The sequence below is a fragment of the Vidua macroura genome, chromosome Z (genome assembly GCF_024509145.1).
Source record: "Vidua macroura isolate BioBank_ID:100142 chromosome Z, ASM2450914v1, whole genome shotgun sequence".
Lineage (NCBI taxonomy): Eukaryota > Metazoa > Chordata > Aves > Passeriformes > Viduidae > Vidua > Vidua macroura.
In genome coordinates this window covers 16,267,399-16,287,682 of record NC_071611.1, presented here as the reverse complement: position 1 = coordinate 16,287,682, position 20,284 = coordinate 16,267,399, and the positions used below count along the sequence as shown (strand labels likewise).

At 39.2% G+C, this 20,284-nt stretch overlaps 1 protein-coding gene across 2 annotated transcripts in view; it reads left to right on the top strand.

The window, feature by feature from the left end:
• The first annotated feature begins 1,160 nt into the window (after positions 1–1,160).
• Positions 1,161–20,284, top strand: part of FOCAD (focadhesin) — a 95,280-nt gene continuing 76,156 nt past the window's right edge. Inside the window, exons 1-6 of one of the 2 annotated variants that reach the window (XM_054003141.1) lie at positions 1,161–1,219; positions 5,031–5,130; positions 5,580–5,668; positions 8,974–9,048; positions 10,753–10,907; positions 15,476–15,580. In XM_054003141.1, the coding sequence (XP_053859116.1) occupies positions 5,612–5,668; positions 8,974–9,048; positions 10,753–10,907; positions 15,476–15,580 (392 nt within the window). In that variant the 5' untranslated portion in view covers positions 1,161–1,219; positions 5,031–5,130; positions 5,580–5,611. Of the gene's footprint in view, positions 1,220–1,351; positions 2,411–5,030; positions 5,131–5,579; positions 5,669–8,973; positions 9,049–10,752; positions 10,908–15,475; positions 15,581–20,284 lie in introns of both variants that reach the window. The other variant, XM_054003140.1, reaches the window with a different exon arrangement.

The following is a 20,284-nucleotide window of genomic DNA, read 5'->3' as shown; positions in this document are numbered from 1 at the left end:
GATCACCTAGAGATGAACTGAATTACATCCTTATGAAAGCTCCTACAGGTCCTCTTTCCTTGTCTTATGATACTTCAGCAGCAGGCAGACATGGGAGCCCATCTTGGCCTGAGTGTACTGAGCCAAAAGCCATGTCACAAATACTTGTTTGTGCTGCTTGAAAACAGTTGCTGCAGAGAGGTCACTGATAAAGCAAGCCGTCCGCATGTTCTCTGGGATCTGATTGATCGTCCCTTTGAATTGTACACCTGCAGCTGCAGGCAGCTCAAGAGAACACAGTGAGTCACTTCTGGGCTTTTAGTGCCTCTTGGAAGTGGGAGTGCATGTGTTTCCATCAATTCAATGCATGCAGTGGCAGGGCTCTTTGGATACCATAAACTGCCTACGGCTTTAGCTGGTGAAACTGAACACAATATACTCCTTATCTTTTTAAATTAAAAAACTGAAGAAATACTAGACAGACTTATCTACATTTACTTTTGTTTCTTATTTGTCAGCATTCCACTACTTTCAGCTCAAACCAACTCAGAGAAGATAACCTTGAGAGAGAATAATCTAACCTTAGAGAATAACCTAACCATTTTCAAACAAATTCCTTTCAAAATATTTGTGAATTTTGCTAAAGATAGTTTCTCTGAGAGGCATTCTTATGCGATACATGCCTCGCAGAAGGTGTGCATTGCTTTGATGTTAGTGAACAGAAGTGCTGATCTGTATTAAAATAACAACCTTAACTGAGAATACAAAATATATATACAGATGTGTGGTTACCAGTTAGTAGCACAGCAGTTACCAAACTACATCAGAACTGGGTTTAAACTGTTCTTTTGTCTTTGAGAGAGCTGCACCCTCGATGTTCTTTGAGGTGTTTTCCAACCGAAGTAATTCTGTGATTACGTGGCAACAAGCAGCAACCAGAGAACATAATTTATTCTTCACATCCTCTTCCTGATGTCCCTGCAGCTGGCTGATGACTGCGTGCCAAAGCATTTAGGAGGCAGACGGCACTCGCTCTGCGATAACTTCCAAGCTAAAGACCTGCGTCCCACCACCGGGTCCCCGTCCTGCCCCGCGCGACCGGGCAGCGCCGCCCCTCCAACGCCGCCGCCGCCGCGCCTGCGCCAGGCGTCGCGCATGCGCGCTGTGCGCAGCCGGTTCCGGGCGGCGGCGCGGCCGTGCCGGGGGCGCAGCGAGCGGGGCCCAGCCCGGCCTGGCCGAGGTGAGGGGCCCGGGGGAGAGCGGGGCGGGCGGCGGGAGCGATCCGCGGCGTCAGGACGGCAGCGAAGTAAAGGCAGCTGCCGCTATTGCCGTGTGTGAGGGGCTGTTGTTTGTTTTACGTTTTTATTTATAGCTGGTCGCTCTGAGACGTTTGCCTATGTCGCACGCAAGCGGTGAGGATGTGTGCAGGTATTCTCACTCCTGGATTGGTAGGAACAACAGTTTGAATCGAGAGTCCTTGAAAAGGAGCCAAAGGCTCTGAGACCACAGACGGAAAATGTGGTCATTTTCTGTTACGGAGCTTAACTTACCTTGACAGAGTTTCTTTTGAAGTACTGGACCAGATCCGAAGGTTTAGGGCTGTGAAAGCCTTTCTCTGGTTCACTTGAATTTGCAATGCTTGTCCGTCTTAGCATTGGGATGCTTTATTAGATTTGCGTGGCAAGGATGTGGTAGTGGAAGGGTTACAAGGGTGGCCTCTGGGAGAAGCTGCCAGAACCTTTCCTCATGTCTGATAGAGCCAATGCCAGCCGACTCCAAATGGATCTGCCACTGGCCAGGGCCAAGCCCATCAGTGATGGTGGGAGCACCTCGGCGATAACAAGTTTTAAGAAGGTGAAAAACTGCTACACTACAGCAGCCCAAGGAGAGAAGTGAGAACATGAGAGAAGCAGCCCTGCAAACACCAAGGTGCAGAAGGAGGGAGAGGAGACACTCCAGGTGCTGGAGCAGAGACTGCTCTGCAGCTCGTGGTGAGGATCGTGGTAAAGTAGTACGTGTCTTGCAGCCCATGGAAATCCGTGGTGAAGCAGGTGTCCACCTGCAGCCAGTGGAGAGCCCCATGCCAGACTGGTTGGATGCGCAAAGGGGGCTGTGACTCCATGGAGAGGAGGCCGTGCTGGAACAGGCTTCTGAAAGGACCAGTGGGACCATGGAGACAGGAACCCCTGCTGAAATAGATTTTCTGGCAAGAATTAGGATCCACACTTGAGCAGTCTGTTCCTGAAAAACTGTACCCCATAGAAGGGACCTACGCTGGAACAGTTAATGAAGAACTGCAGACTGTGTTTGGGATCCCGTGCTGGAGCTGGGAAAAGTGACTGCGACCTCATTTCCTGACCCCCTACTCCATTTAGGGGGAAGAGGTAGAGAAGTTGGTAGTGAGTGAAGTTGATCTCAGAAGGAAGGAAAGGTGGGGGGGAATGTGTTTTTTTTTTTATTTCTTACTATTCTACTCAGTTTTCATTGGTGAAAATAAATTTCCTTGGCTTGAGTCAGTTTTCCTCATAACAGTAATTGCTGAGTGATCTTCCTGTCATTATGTCATAAGCCCTTAATCATATTTTTGCCCCTTTTCCAGTTGTGGGGCAGTGATAGAACAACTTTGTGGCTATCTTGCAGTAAGTGAAGCTTAAGGCTACATAGATGCTTAATCACTTATATTGACTAAGTTGGGTAAGCAAGCCAAGGTCCCTTTCCAATACCTTATTTTTTCTTTCTTTATCTTGCATGTCTGTGTGTGTGTTCAGTGGGCTTTTTGGGGTGGATGGTTTTTTATGTGTGTGGTTGATGGTGTATTATAGAATGTCCTGAGGTGGAAGGGACCCACAATCATAGAATCGTGGAGGCTGGAAAAGACCTTCAAGATCATCAAGTCCAGCATTTAACTATTTCAGCTAAACAATAGCCCAGAATCCCACATCCAGTCATTTCTTGAACATTTCCAGGGAGGGTGACTCCACCAGTTCCACCCTTGTGGTTTTTCAGGACTCCACTGGATTTGGTAGAGAGGAGGGTTCAGACCAGTTTTGATGAGAGGATTGGACTAGATGAGCTCTGTAAATCTTTGTTCTTAAACTGTCCGATTCAATGATTCTTACTAGAAACAATACACATGGGTATGGATTTACCAAGGAAAAATTATGCCTGACACACATGATTGCCTTTAATAAATAATAATTGTGGAGTTGAGTGGAAGAGTAGGTGTCATTTACCTCCTCTTGAACAAGGCTTTCAACACTGTCTCCCCCCCCTGTTCCTGTGTCAGAAGTAGGATATGTGCCTGCTGGCAGGGCTGCCCTCTGTATGGACTAGAGGAATAGGTGATGGAAACCTCAGGAATTTCAGCAATCATAAATGCCCTGTCTTGGCCCACCACTTACAATTGGGCTGGGGAGCAGTTCTGCGGGGTGGCCATAGGCCCTGGCAGGCATTGCCCTAGGATGTGTGACAGAGCTCTGTTAGGGTGAGATTTGTCTGCCGCTGCTCAGCACACCTTAGATTGACATGTCCAGTTCTGGATCCTTGTGCAGGGAGAGACAGTGACCATAGGGACGGAATTCAGCAGAGAACACGGAGATAATGAGGCTGAAGCCCTTTCCCTGTGAGGAAAGGCTGTGGTTTCAAGGACTGTTCAGCTGGGAAGAGGGTCAGCTGAACAGTGGTAGCCAGTAGCAGCCCTGGTGCTGATGGGAGGGGGATGAAAGAAGGCATAGCCAGGCGCTTCACAGCAGTTAATGGAAAAAAGAGCTAAAGACTAGTGATAGAAAGCTTTTGTTTATGAGGACAGCTCAGTAAAGTGGTGCTTTCCCCAGTTTTGGGAGGTTTCAAACCCAAACGGAGGCAAAGCCTTGAGCAACCGGTCTGTTTACATGTCTGAACTTCCTCTGAATGGGAGGTTGAACAAAAAGCATCTTTAGGCCTCTGCTAGTCTTGATTATCCATGTGTCCTGTAAACTTTAGGGTCATTCCATGTGGATACACAGTTACCTTTGCTAAGGGTGAATGATGAAGACCGAGGAACTGTTTAGTGTTTAATTGCAGTGATATAGCTGTTACATTGTAACTATGCTGTAGCTGGTTAGTTTAGATTGATAGAAATTTAGGATTTATGTCTGATGCAAGGGTAACAGACTTCTAGTCTGTGTGGAATAGCTGATTTGTGCTTACATTGAAAGTATATTCTGTGCTTGTTATGTTTCTCTCTAGTAGTTTTTCCTTTTAATGTAGGTAAAAAAAATTATCTGATGAGAGATACAATATAATTCCAGTGTGTTCATGTCAAAACTGTCCAGGAAGGGACCTTACCTCATTTTGCTGCTTATTGGGTAGAACTGAGGGGGCTTGGGTTTATATCTACAGATAGACTGATGCATCTAGATCCACTGGAGTTATTAGCCATGCTCAACAAATCTAGGTATGTCTGGAATTGTTTGCTGTAGCAATATATTTTTTTTTAAAGCAACATATCAGCTCTAGTTTAATGTGTGTTGATTTATTATACAGACACTTATTGTCTCAAAATGCCATAATATCTATTCTAAAATTATACATTCCCATACCAGCATCAGTGTTGGTTTTTTTCTCCTGCACTTTCAGACATGTAATCCACAAGTGTATGGGAGTACCTCACTGCTTAACTGCAAGGAATTTGTATTCACTGATCTATTAATGTAGGTATTAATTTTGAGTTTTCCTTCCACAAATGGTATTTTTTTGTGGTACATGCTACGTTGCTTGTATCCAGGCTTTAATTCCATTTTTTTTTTAAATCAGTGGTAAGATTCTGAGTGTTTCACACTGATAACATGTCTTGGAGTTTGAGTATTTTGCATGTATATATTTCCTCAGTGCTTATTGCAAAGGATTACACTTAGGTTTTCAACAAATACTAGCTTTTTTTGCTTTTTTGAGAAAGCCATCCCAAGGGACTGGAGGTGAGTTTATAGTAAACTGAAATATTTGAGTATTTGCAGTGGCCATCAGTTTCATTGGTGTGCCAAAAACTGACATCTGATTTCTCTTTAATGTAGATTCTTATGTCCTTGTGAGTACCTGCATATTCCAACTTACAGAGGTTTTCACTGCAAGTGTTCCAGACCCCAACTACAATTACCATTTGCAGTCTCACAGGTTGGTCTTTTGTTTGTTTTACTTCTGATTTTGCATGAAATGATGGAAAGTTTGTGGATAATATTGCATTTTAAATCATGTTTGTGAGACTGTGAATAATCCTTTTGATCTGTCTCATTTTCAATTCAATGAAATATACTTAAAATGCTCTCAAGAATACATGCTCTCAGAGTACACATATGCTGTGCCATATGGAATGGTATATTTGTTGCAGCTTTAAGAAATGTCTGTAACCCATTCTTTGTGCAGGACCAATGAGTATTCACCATTTCTTGGGTTCAAGCCCAAAAGACAAGGTAATATGGTAGACTTCAGAGGGAGAATAAAATGCTTTAATGCTTGAATCTGTTGTTAAATACAGCATAAATCTGGAGGGGGATGGGGAGGGTGTAAAAAATAGCATGCTGTCCTTCCTAGTCCTAAGTATATTTTTTGAATCTGTCTTGCAGAGTGAAATCTAGTGTCATATGACAGAGCCAAAATGTTGGATGACATCAAGAAGCGATTTGAATTTCCTAATGCAGTTGTTCAGTCACAGGTAATTTTTTAAAAGCATTAGAACAAATCAAGTTGTTTGTGGAAATGTTTGTTCCAACAGTTGCTGCTTATATGTTTTTTTTCCAAAGTCAGAAAACCAGAGAAACAGAGTATTCTCAAATCGCAATCAAATCCTAATTGCTCTCTCTGTGTAATTGAAACATGGACATAATTGCTCATCATTATAAAGTCTCTTCAGGAAAATCAGAAACTTTCCATGACTGGAAGGTTGGAGTGTGGCCAAGTGGTTTTTAGTGACCTTGTGATCTCAAGAAGCCAGGAATTACCAGATGCTGCCTGTGGGGCTGAAATACTTTGTAATACTTCTGTAACAGAAGTATTATTATAGACTATTATTTTGTATTATTACATCTGAATAGAATACTTTGTAATACTTTGTAATATAACTGCTCTGTTTCTTCCTTGGTGGTGAGAGCTGAGGAACTACTGCAGTCTTGTCTGTCATCAAGGGATAACTGTATGCAGCTCAGCTCAACCCACTTTATTTTCTGATCCACTCATTTGCTCCTCATTGTTTTTACCTGAAATTATAATGTACAAAAAGTGTTTATCATAGTATGTTTAATGGACAGGAAAGAGTAATAGTAGTAATAGTCTCTGGTTAAAACATACATGTTCTTTACTCTGGTAATTTCTCATTTCAGTGTTAAAAATGTGTCTCTCTGGCTGTAAGTTCATTGCTAATTTCCCTGTTTTCTTCCTCATCGTGTTTTGAATTTAGGATTAAATATGTACCTATTTGTTTGGTGAAATAAGTTGATCAGAATACAGTCTGTGCAACCTGGTGTCTCTCTTGCCTCTTCATTTCAGTCAGTTCACCTTGGTTTAACAGTAATTAGGTTTGAAAGAGAGATCCAAGTCCACTTGTCATCAACTTAGCATTTGGGAGAGAAAGCCATGTTCCTGAAAGCTGGAGTTCATCTAAGGTCTAGCAAACAGTCTTGCACTGCAGATGAGTTTGTACCATTAGCCTTGTTGAATAGGACTCAGCATCTTCGAAGCAGTTAATTTTTCTTTAGTGCAGAATGTCCCTGTGGTACACTGTTGTACTGCTTAAATATCTTGGCTCATTATTACAGCTGCACATCATTAATCTACTAATGTGCTTTGGTTGATTTTGACCTGTTGGGCTGTTTTGATAGTTTCCACTTGTATTCTGACCCTGGGAAGCATTCTGCAATCTTCAAACTATAATCAGGTCAGGATTCAACTTCATGAGAGATGTCTTCTCTTTCTGGAACCAACCAAAATATCTGCTCTGCATAGTGTGTAGTCTACACACAATCAGAAAAGTTAGGAACTTAAGCACAGATTTGTAGGTCATGAAGTTTTACTGCTTAATCAAGTTCTAGGAATGCAGGGGGCTAATCTGCATTTTGACTTTTCTATGGATATTCTCAGTTCAGTCAGAGAGAAAGAGAGAGATTTTTCTAACCAGGCGAGAGCCTGGGAAACAGTTGGGAAAGAATGTAAATAATTCTCTAATATCTTTTGTTGTACACATTGTTTATAGATATGTTCTGCTACCTTGTATCATTCACTGCACACCAATGGTGTGAGATGTTTTTACTTTAAGACCAGTGAAATGAATCCGCATGATGTTCTCTATATATAGAGCAGTGCATTTGAAATAAATCAGTTTCATTCCTTGCCTTCTAACTTGGAGTCCTTCTGTTCCGGTCCTGCTCAACACCGACAACTTTTCTGTATAGCTAGGTCACTGCAAAAGCCAAGTTTCTATTGATAAGCCCCTTTTCCTGTGTAACAGAAGTGTCTTAAGGATGTAGGTGTGAATTAACTTCTGAAGGTCCTTTTAAACAGGAAAAAGAAAAGGTAATGTAGGCTTCCCTTGTAAGTGCACTGAAAGAGATCTGATCTGCCTGGGGAGCACACTGTTGCTCCTGTGATGGATTAGTTGTAACCAGAGATAAATGACTGACTTGGTCCTATTTTCTCCTTCTGTTTCCTCAAGAGTAAGATTTCCAAATAACTTGTATTTTTAAGACAAATGTGTTAGAGTACATTTCCTTACTTGTGAAAAGCATAGTCCTTGTAGTCTAGGAGTGTTTCAGGTGCTGTCTTTGCAAGAAATGTAAGTTCTTATTTCAGTTTGTTATGACAGGTTAGCAACTAGTGCATGGCTGAAGTGGAAGTAAATCTTGAAAGGAGAAAGGAACCTTGAAACATTGAAAATAGTCTGTTCCTGTCTTTTTATATACTAACAAAACTGAAATGCCAATTTTTATTCCTTGCTGGTCTAGTTTACTTTTTCCAAAAGTAATGATCTGTCATTAGCAGCGAAGAGTAGATGCAGCAGCTGTTCTGGGCGCATTGATAGTCTGAAACATTTTTGTGCTGTTACTATGAAAACATGTCTTTCTGTCTTTCACAAAATGGGTTTTCTGTGTAATGGTATCAGTAATTATGAAGCAAGACAGAGTATGACATTATAGATGAGTCAGAAAACAAAAGGCTAGATTCAAACAACCTGACGCCTTTGAGTATATTTCAATTCACATTTAGCTTTTGAAAGACAGTTTGAGGAAATCAGACTTCTACTAAAATAGAATGAGAAACTTAATCTTTACCTCAAAAGAATAAACATGGGCTGTTTTGGGGAACTGAAACTTTTTGTTTTGAAGACCTTGACTATTTAAAACTTGTTAATTATTTCTGCCATGGAATAGCTTAATGAGGAATAATACTAATGTCAAATTCCCTGTTTAAAGTAAATGAAATACTTCTGGCAGGAGCTGTGATAAGGGTATATGCAATTTGCTTAAGGCAAAATGTGTGGTGCAAAAATTTGGGCAATTTGCTTAGATGTGCAGTGTTCTGCTTCCTCTCTTGCTTTTGCTTCCCTATATAGTACAGGATTTAGTAATTACTAGTGCTTTTAAGAACATGGACATCTGTGCAGCAGTGGAGGTATAAAGTTTATTGAAGTTGTTGCATCAAAATATCTGCAATTCCTAAATACCTATGTACCTGTTAAAAGAGGCCTTTGGACTTACATGGAGCCCTGTGGAAGTTTATTTCTTTTGTGCCTCAGCCTAACAGTAAAAGTGAGTTTATCAACATTATGGAAATTTTTGACCCTAAAGCATATTTCAGCTTCAACATCCATAAGGTTGATATTTCAATCATAATAAAATGATCATATATAGCAGCATTGTAAAGACTTCTTAATGGAGAAGTTAAAAATCACGTATGTGCTTTTTATTTATTTTCATTTAATTTCTTTTAATGCATCTGTGTGTGTTTTTTGTTTCTTTTTCTCTTTAGGCAGTGAGCCATCTAATTGCTGCAGTACTGAAAGAAAAAGTTTCTTCGAAGAAGATCAGACAGGCTTCTGACCAGGTCTGTGGCGTTTTTTCACTTTTGTCTCCTCTCTCATCCTTATGTGATTATTCTATGTGCTTTTTCTAGGTCTTCCCATTTTCCACTCTGTCATTTTAATACAATTCTAGAAGTAAATAAGGTAGTTATCAATATGTATTTGGGCATACAGAAACAGTTAAACTCTGGCATCAGAAGAGCAGTTTTACTTCCATTACAAGACTTAATGGCAGAAGCCTTAATCCTGCAGAATACCTATATTCCTATATATGTTCAGTTCAAGAGAGTTTAATTTAGTTATGTTACTGAGAGTTAAATACATAGATTGGGACATTGTCTCTTGAGTTGGAAATTTGTTTACATTGCTATAAAAATTTCAAGAAGTATGGTATTTTACATACCTGCATTGGTGTTATATTTCATATCAGATAAGTAGACCTTGTATTTCTTCAGGAGGGAGCAGGATGTAAAGGCATACTTAGCATTTGCATTTTAAATGAGTCAAGCTCACTTAAGTGTATGTCTTGTTAACAGAGAGGTATGTAAAATGTTGGCAATTGCAAGTGTCACAGCAAATGGGAAAGCTGTTAGTTAGGATTTGTTATTCTGGTTTTTCTCCCCAAAAGCTGACGTGTCTAGAAATGAACAGAAATTGATCTGTCGATTTTTATTCCACAGTCTGGGGACTTCACCCTGACATATCCAAACCTGGAAAGTGCTACGTTTTGATGTGAGGGAGTATTGGAAGTGTGTAGTTTATCTAACAGAAGCACTTTCACAGTCCCGATCATAATCAAGTCCCCAAATTATGTTCTGATTTTGAACTACAAGCTGATATTTTCCCCTTAATGCTGTTAATATGAAGGTATTAGACTGAAATACAGCAACACATTCTAATATGCTAGGAAGCAGAAGATTGTGCTGGTTGGACATTGCAGACTCCCTTTATACTCAAGAGTGTTTTGCAGTGTTGGTTGTTTTAAAACCTTCCTTGTTCTCCAGTTGAAAGTCACAAAGTCAGCAAACTAATCTGAGAATACTAATTTACCATGGAAACCAGCAGCAGCTTTGATTGTTACTGCCAAATCTTCATGCTTACTAGCAAATAGAACTTCATGTGTTTAGTAAAGGTGACTTACCTTTGGATAGCCCTTTGTATGCCTGTCTTTAGCTGTCTGTGCTACACCTTCGTGTAGACACAGCTTTTCATGGCAGTTTCTGAATTGTCTCCAATTGCATCCTTATTTTCTAAATCAGGAAACTGGTGATAACCTGCCTGTGGGTGCCCTATCCCTGGATGTGTTCAAGGTCAGGTTGGATGGGAATCTGGGCAACCTGACAGTGAGTGGCATCCCTTCCCATGTCCCAGACTTGGAAGTAGATGGTCTTTAAGGTCACTTCCAACACAATCCATTCCATTATTCTATCTGCATAGGCACAGCTGAAAAATTCATCTGCATTACCTTTTTGTCAGAGACTGTAAGTGTTATGCCCTACCATGGGCCTAGACAGCAGGGGGAAAGAAAGTGGGAGCTGTCCCTGCTTTTCCTGACTTTTCTTTGATGTTTTGTCCTGACTTTCTTAGGAATAGAATATGTATCCCAGCTCTCTAAGGCTTCAGGAGAAGCGATTGAGCTGGTTTGTATTTAACAGTGTGTTTGAGATGAATGAAGATAAATCAGTGTGATCATTCTCATTACTTGTGTCCCGTACTTTTGCCTTCAGACTCCTGCTCTGAACCTGCTTTGGGAGAAGTGCTGCAGTGAGAATGTTGCCTTGCGAACAGCCTGCTGTGAGGGCTTGGTAGCACTTGTGGTGGAGAAACATGCTGAGCTTGACTATGTTCTTCATGGAGCTCTTAACCTAATTCCCTCAGCAAGGTAGTGTTTGGTTGCCTAATTTTTGTCAGCTGGTTATCAGCCATTGCTTTTCCCTTACAAATACAGAGGAAGAAAAGAAGTTCTGTGCCAGTATCTTCAGACACACCATGGCATTAAGGACTGCTACTGCCCTGCCACTCTGCTGAAGGATATTGCTTTCACCTTTGCTATGTGACATTGTGGGTCTGACATAAAAACTCTTAGAGTATTCTACGGATGTAAGCTGAAATTGTTAGTAGTTCAGGCTAGTGCTCTGAACTTTGAACTGTGGAACCTCAGAAGTCAATGAACTGCTTAGTTTTGTTGCCCTTACCGCAGCAATTTCCATTATGGGGAATATGTTGTGGTTTAACCTCAGGCAGCAGCCAAGTCTCACGCAGCTGCTCACTCACTTCCCCACCAGTAGGATTAGGGAGAGGGTAAAAAGTAGAAAACTTGTGAGTTGAAATAAGAAAAGTGAAAGCTGTGCACATAAGCAAACAAAACCAAGAAATTAATTCACTGCTTCCCATGGGCAAGCGGGTGTTCAGCCATCTGTAAGAGAGCAGGGCCCCATCACACGTAATGGTGACTTGGGAAATAAATGCCATAATTCTAAACACCCCCTCCTCTTTCCCTCAATTTTATATACTGAGCATGATGTCATATGGTCTGGAATGTTCCTTTGGTCAGTTGGGGTCACCCATTTTGGCTCTGTCTTCTCCCAACCTGCCAAGCACCCCGAACTTCTTGCCCTGTGTGGCATGAAAAGCAGAAAAGGCTGTGTGTATGCAATAACAAAAGCATCTCTGTATAATCAACCTGTGTTCAACACAAATCTTAAACACAGCTCCATACCAGGACCTGTGAAGAGAATTAACCCTATCCCAGCCAAAAGGGAATATCCCAGCACAGAGGGAAATAACTTCATCAGTCTCTCAAAAAACTGATTGCTCAGATAAAGTCACCATAAGAATGTGTATTGGGATTAGGAATGCTGCAGTTTGTTTCCTTGTCTGCTGAGAAAGAAATCTCTAGGAAAGCTACTTCCTCCTACACAATTCTGGAAATAGAATGCTTACATCTTGTAGTGGTCTTTTGACCTAGACTGCCTGTCCAACATACCGAGAAAATGCGAGGGAAAGAGGCACTGTGCATAACATTTAGAAATAGGAAATAAAACGATGACTGGGGAGAGATTTCCAACCTTGGGGAGACTGGGGAGAAATTTACCAACTTTATTAAGTTCCCTTTTGACTGCTAAGTGGATTTCTGCACCAAATTGTGTAATTCTCTTGCTAGAGACTGGTAGTGTTGTTTTTAGACAAACCAGCTATTTAGAGTTATGTATGAGATATGTTATGCTAGTAGACTCAGCAGAGAGGCTGCAAGAACCATGCTATTCAAGACATGTTCTTCATTGCTTCTCATCTTCACATAATCAGTTTTACCTTACGCTAAGGTTTCTCATATTCAGTCTGAACGAAATGTGAACTTTTTCTAACCTTGTGACTTGCTTGTTTACAGCTAGAGTCTTGCTGTGCTGATGCTAATTCTGTGCTGTGTTTGCTATAAATGACTATGGTTTCCTAGAAGAGATTTTGTAAATACATTTTTATAGTATGGGTAATCTCTGCAAACCACTGTCCTCCAAATGATGAAGTTTTGGGGCATTTTGGGGTTAAGGGAGGATTCTATGTAAGTATAACAGATAAGTAAAAGTACCAGTGATAAGACTGTGAGAACCTGAGTCCTGTGGCATAAGGTGGAGTAAAAGTTTTATTAGCTGTGATGCCATCATGATTTTTTGTGTTTTCTTTTTATATACCTTTTATGTGTTCTCAGTATTCTTATCATCCATAGTTGAAATTCTTTGTTTTGGTATCTTAGCTTAAGTTCTGGTATTCTGCTAGGCCAGAAAACCAAACCTGCCCTGGCCTCACAGCTTGGGGCCAGAAAGCCTCACGTTATCTTGAAAGACCAAGGCTCTTTCTAGAACATATTTTGTAAACTATGCTCAAGCTCATCTTGCGGGGGCAATACTTTAGAATGGGGAGATATCGTGCCATTCATTTCAGCTCCTCACTGGGGAGTCTTTGTCAAATATACTGATTTGCAAGGTCTATGAAATTATATACATGTGCATTTCAGTGTTTTCCACCTTGATGAATTGTTGCACCTAAGGATCCTTATTAAATACCAAGATAAAAACCCTTTTATGCTTTAATCATGTCTGGCCCATAATTCTAGGACCAGGGAAAAAGCATCAGCTGTGGCTTGCAAACTAAGAAATTTGAATTTGCTGTTCACCTGAGGATTTGTTACAGTATCAACAGTTTATACGGTTATGAAATATTAATACGGCCTTGTACTTCAGAAAATAAAAATTATAAAATGGGATATTTAGAGTTAAGTTAACCTTAAAAACAAATTCAGAGTTAAATATTGAAGAGACTACAATCTGCCCCACTTCTACACTATTTGAAACTTCTTAAATTTTTTTTTTCATGTGTAAAGCCAACACATGACTGATTGCTATACTAAGTGCTGGCAAATTATGTAGTAACCTTTTATGTATTTTTGGCTTCTTTCCCACTGCCACCCCCTCCTCCCTCAAGCTGCTACAAATGAAATTGCATACACTATGGATTTGAAAGCAGCGTTTGTGTTGCCTAACCACAGAAGTCTGTGGTTTAAAATGTTTGTAGCCTCAGGAGCTCATTAAACTGACAATTTCAGATTGACTCTTTTCAGTGCTAGTACTTTTTTTTACCTTGCCTTAGAATTGTAGTCTGCAGTCCATCATCCTATTCCCTGCCAAATTTTCATCTGTGTGGCTTTGCAGTGCTTGGTACACAGTGTTGCTAAAACAAAAATTAGCAGCCAGTGGCGGCTAACAGAAAGGCATTTGCAACCACTGAGCACTTTCAATGCTGAATGGAGTTAGGTGTATATTTTGTTGGCAAAGGCTACTCATGTTGCATTCTTGCTTCTCTTATGTTACAATGAATTTTGCAGAGGCTAAGTGTACCTGCTGGATTATATTTTGTCAGGTTTATCAAATCTTGTACACTAGAAAAGACATTTTGTTTTGGCAGAGATGAAGATCTCATGTTTTTCTGAGTTAACTTGTGAGTTAACTTGTGAGTTAACTTCACAATACCTTCTCATTGTATATGTTATTGTACTGTAACTGGCTCTTAAGTGTTTCCTTTGATGACTTAAGTGTTTAAACTTCATGGAACATCATATTCACATGCATGTTTGTGTGTTTATGCATATATAGGAAATATGTTTACGTACTTAGATACATGCATGTGTGTTTTCACATATTTTTAGGATTGGTTTTCAGCATTCTGTTTAGATGATGGTGGGAAAACACTGCCTGTGTTCAGTAATGAACAAGGATAAATAATCAATCTACTGAAAAACCTGTGAAACAATTAATTATTGTAATCTTAAAGACACTGTCAGAAGGATTTCTGTGTGGCACGTTTTCAGAATGTTTTTATTACTGAGCATCCCTGCCTGCAGGAGATGGGAAGTGGAATGGAAATCCTTGCAATATGACATACCTTTGTGTTGCTTGTGTTTAAGAGATGATTGCAAAACCTAAAGCATCTCTTCTCTCCCCACTTCCTGCTTGGGAATTAGGACCAGGAGTACTGAAGCTTCATAAGAGGAAAGATGGTTTTCTTACCAAGTATTTTATGGTTCATTTTTTCCCTCCTTGCTGCAGTTACCCAGTTGAAGCTGGGAAATAAACTTGCAAATTCCCATTTTACTGGCTTTTTCTAGCAGTGAAGAAGCTAAAAGGTTGTTCTCTCTCTCTCTCCCCTACACCTATCCAAAAATCTTCCTCCTCTTCTGTGTTTTAGATTGACTATATTGGGATTTAGAAGACTGCGGCACATCTTCCTGTTAGGTGCTTTGCAGCAGAGTTTTGCCAAACCTCAATATCTTCTTGTATTGTCAGATTTCAGTACTTTGAGAGCCAGGTGTCACAACAGCCAGTCATTTTAAAGATTGCAGGCACATCTTATAAGTGGTCCATTTTTGAAAAACAGAGAGAAATGTAAGCATATTCTATCACTTTTGATCTGGGTCAATGCTTTCCAGCACAGAAGAGAGAATATAGAACTTTGCCTGCATCTGAACTATAAAAGTAAGCATTTTATGGTGAGGAGATCCGCTGTGGGACTCTCTACATGTTCCATGGCATGCCATACCACCTTATAGAAAAGAGTCTGTCTGCAGGTGGTGACAAGTATGGTAAAGGTTTTATAGTTAAAAGTGTTGTTTGCCTTGTATTACCATTCTTGTAATATATGGTAGAAGCAACCTGTCAAAAGTTTTAAGTGATGGGCAAATATTCTCTTTGCTGTTTTGCTCATTATGTGAAAAGAAAACAAAGACACATAAATGCACAACTTGCCCAGAACAGTATGGAAATATGTTAAGAGGTGTCCTTAAGTAAAGTTCCAGGTCTCAAGTGTCAATTTTGAGTGTCAATTTTGTTCCTTCTCTTATGTACAAATCAATTAATGTAGCTGCGTACTTGACGGTAACTCAGTTCTTTTTGTCAACAGGAATGTGCACGGTTTAGTAAAAGCTATTTGCAAGTTAATACAAATTCAAGCTGTTCAGCTGGAAAAAGATGGAGAAAAGTCTGATTGGAGTCTGTATGGAATCAGGTTAGTTTTACATTCCTTTATTTAGAAACAATAATAACTTTCTGTCTGATTTCCAGGAAAAAAAAAAAGATTAAGTTAATACTGGATTTTGATCTTACTCTTTTTTGTGTATTTTGCTTTGTTCACACTGTACATGTAATGAAGTGCTGGCATAGGTTGCCCACAGAGATTGTGGAATCTCTGTCCTTAGAAAGAACAGAACCTGACTGGATGTGATAATGGGTAGCCTTTACTAGCTGACTTCTTGAGCATGTGGGTTGGACTGGATGATCTGTGTAGGTCCCTTTCAACCTAAATGATTATTTGGTTCTGTGGTTTTTGAGGTTTCTTTTTTGGTTGAAAGTTTTAAGAAGTTTTAATACAAGGATAAGATTGCCACCATAAACTCGAAAGGGACAATGGCAGTGGGGCAATGGGAGACAAGACAGGGGGAGAAAACAAGTACTAGTACTTATTCAAATACTGGATTATTTCTGGTATTTCTTTTAATAAGTATTTTATTTTAAAGCTCTGAATCACTTCCTTTTCACTTGTTTTTCCTGCTTTGTTCTTATTATAAAAGTCAAGTTCCCGAATGTCTTTGCTGTTAAGGTGATTGACATGTAAAAATAAAATACTTAAAGATGCATGTAGAGATACTTATCTAAAGCTTCTTACCATGCAATAGCAGACTTTGAAGAGGACATCCTAGTGACTTCATCCATCTCTTGAGAAACCATGACATTAAAAGCCTCTGGAGAACAGAAAAGCTTGGTAGATGTCATGAATGCTTTTCAAGTTACTTTTTATGCAGTTAAGAGGTATCATTGTAGGAGGCTGTAGCTATAATTGCTTAAGGATCTAAAATGCATTGAGAGACAGGAATCATGTCTTTAATTGAGCGAAATGAAATAGTGTGGAAACTGAAACAGGCTTATTGGTGGGCTGGATGTGTTTGCATTCCTGAAATCCTTCATGTGGCTATATCAGTTCTCTTTACAAAATCCCTGCTTGTATAGAGCAGTTTTAAATGAAAAGGTAAGTAACGAAGACGGAATTCTTTTGGAACCTTTTTTAAAAGTTTCTGGTAGAAGAAACTAAGTTAAAGGAACTTAATTCTGGCTTCATATGAAAAAGAGGGTGGTAGGATGTGTCTAGAATAAAGAAATAGTCTCAGCCCAATAGAACAAAGAAAAGTTATTACAGTTTTTCACACTCACTAAAAGAGAAGTTACTGATAACATACATGAAGGTGAAATTTGGTAATTCAGAATGGTATAAAGTAAAGTAATAGAGAATTAAAATAAGAAGCAGACTTTTATTTAGCCAATATGGTTTTTGTTTTCCCTTTTGGTTACAGTTAACTTTAATAAAGAGAAATGATTGCTTGACATAGGGTCAGAGCCCTGAGATTTTGAAACCTGACTTCTGGTTTTTAGTGTACAGAACAACCTCTCTATTCATTGTTATATACAATTTTTGTAGTTGTGCTCCATGAAATGCCATTAAAACCTGACTTTTTGTAAGGAATTGAAGAATGTATACAGTAGCTCACCAACAATAATCTCCCATTACAGTGTTCATATATTATGCTGTCAACTGTGGAAAAGTATTCCATATGGAAATGATCAATGAAGAATCAAAATGCAATAGTACTTTCTCAAATTGTTTGCTATTGTCACCAGTATTACAGGGTAATAAATAAATATGGTTTAGGCCAATGTTAATTCTGGACAATAGAATTCGTTTTATAATACAGCTTCTTGGGATGACATAATATCATGATCAGTTCCTGAAAAGAAATGGAAGAAAATGAATGTGTTGCAGATTTGTGCATTTTTTTAATATAGTATTTTCCTGGGATGGAGTTAGCTTTCTCCAGAGCAGCCATCTGCAGCCAGAACAGTGTTGATAAAACACCAATTTTGGCCACTGCTGACCAGTGCTATCCCTCCAGCCCATTGCCATCCCTCCAAGGGCCAATGAGGGAGGAGTGGTCTAGACTTTGGGAGGGGACATAGCCAGGATAACTTATCCAATCTAACAAAAGGGATATTTCATATTGTATGACACTGTGCTCAGGAGTAAAAGCTAAAAGGAAGGAGCTAGGAGTGGATTTATTGTTAAGGTCTTTGTCTTCCAAAGCAACTGCTATGCATACTGAAGCCCTACTGCACAGAAAGTGGTTACACATTGCCTGCTGATGGAAATGAAAGAATATTTTTTTTCCCTTGCTTTCTTTTCTGGTCTTTGCTTTTCTTTAGTGAACTTAAACTTTAGTAAACCTTTATCTTGACCTGGGAAGGGCTCCTGTTAGCATTCTCAGTGCAGGTGGTTTATGATATACATGTATAAAAAATTGAATATGGTTTTTTAATGAAAAAGCCTTTTTTATTAGCCTTTATTAGCCTTTTATTAGCCTTTTTTTTTATGAACTAGTATTTTATGATACTATTAATGATTTGCCATGCATTATTTTACTGTTTTAAAGTTATAGAGAACTGCTACTTTTTTGAATTCAAGATTCAGAGCAGGTAGCAAAATACTTTAAAAATGTATATGTGATGGAATAAAATGCTGTTCCTGAAAGGACCAGCTTTCTGAAAGGACCAGGGTCACATCTACATACACAGAAAGGTATGTTGACTGCAGACATTGTTTCCTCATACAGAAAAAGAAGTCTGTCACTGAATTTGTCCTTTAAATCAGATTGGAGCTCACTTTTGTTCAGAGATGCAACAAAAAAGTTCAGATGACCTAAAAGTTAAAAAAAATGTATGTTTTATTGTTAGCTCTCACGAAGATTTATCTTTGTTTGCCTGGACATTTCCATATTATGAGTGGGTAACCGTTATGTTTGCTTGTGTGTTTTGCTTTATCCTGAACCCACTAGCAGTAATTTAGGGTAGTGGTGCTGTAATGTCATTTAAAGATGCATGTTTTACAGTGCTGTTCTAGCAATTCTTAAGATGTTGTTGACAATAAATTGCATCTACACACCCCAGTTTTCTTGCTGCTAATAGCATTATCAAATGGAACATTCTTGGTTTGCAGTTTTTAGTGCTTCATTATTAATCACTGTTCATTGTAGAGCTTAGCTGATTTATTTCATAATCCAGTTCAGTGCAATTTGACCAGTTTCAGAACATACAACATCTGTAATAAAAAGTTTGCTTTTTTTTCCTAAATAGTAAGCCATTTTAATTTGAAACTTGATGTGTCAGGTGCTGACTTTAGGATGGTTCCCTTAGCTTTGGTGTCATTGCAGCATTTAAATGATGACTGGAGACATATTCTCTTGATTAGGAAAGGTGGTTAATTTTTAAAATATGACAAAGTTATTGAAATAAGAAGCTGCTATAACCCTATATGTCTTTACAAGTAATATGTACTTTCAAGGTCCTGGAATTGCATGTGGGCAGTATTAGCTTATTGTCTGATAAGGATCCAGTCTATGATGTTGCTGGATTCAGGTGCTAGACAAGCAACAACTTTTTAGCCTCTTTGGAAAGCTGCAATGAAACAGTAACCTTAGCTTTTCTAGTCTTTGTGCACAGATTGTAAAAGGCGCTAACTTCAGTAAAATATTTACAGGATCTAGGAAGGTGGACATATGAAGAACATTAAGCTGACAAATTTTTGAGACATGAATGTGAGAAGTGACAGGCTTCTAGCTCCAAATATGAGGGCCAGATCTGTAATATGCGTCATTTGTGTTCTTAGTAGATGGCATCTGTTTTCTGAACATATTTCAAGAAGCCCATAGCATCAGCCAGCTTTCTGAAAGAACTTTTGTCTTCAGATTATTTATTTCCCTGTAAAGAAAAACACTTCTTCAGAGGAAAAATTATTTGACGAGCAGAGGGGGAACCAGTATAAAAAAAAACCACCCTGTGTTTTTAGCTGTGTTGTAACCATATAGCGAAGAAAACAAGAGTCATTAGGTATGTAAATACTCTTCAAACATCTTTCATAGTTTGATGGGCCTTTAAATCAGCTGATGGCTATGTAATTCTTTGGTCTTTTATCTTCACAACCAGTCAGTTGCCTAGGACTCAAAAAATGTTAACATTGAGAATGTAAAAAAAACATAATGAGGAAGACCTCTTTTAGTTTAAGAATATGTCTACTAGATGGTGTTTTTCCATAAACAGTGTTTTGCTAGGCATAGCATAACTCTAAAAAATCCTGATTACAGTAGGTAAGTATTACCTCTTCAGTTTAGTTAAGGAAAGTCTTAATGTACCATCACATTATGCATTTCAAATTTGCCAGGTGGTAGGGAAAATTAGATTTTTATTCCTTTATGGTGTTCTTTCAGATGTCACTCACTTCAGTTGTAACTGGGTTGGTTCAGTGCTGCTTAAAATGAAGCCATTTTTGTATTGCAGTGTTATTGGATATGAGTGTGTCTCAGTGAATATTGTCTTCTCTAATAAAAAGACTGTTGGAAATTCTGGCTTTTTTGCTCCTCAGAAGTTTTAAAAACAGTGGTAGTAAGTGAAATACCATTGTAAATCCTTCCTAAAAGGCATATCTGACTGTCACTTGTAGTGTCTGAAACTGAGGCAGTGTATCTGGAGATACAACACTTCAAGGGATGGCTCTGAAATCATCCTGCTCTGTAGGTAAAATTCCTTTAAGGTCTCACTGGTGTGTAGCACAGATTTGTTGGACCTGTGAGCTCGATAGATGGTTAACCAAACTGAAGGTAGTGGCTTGCAG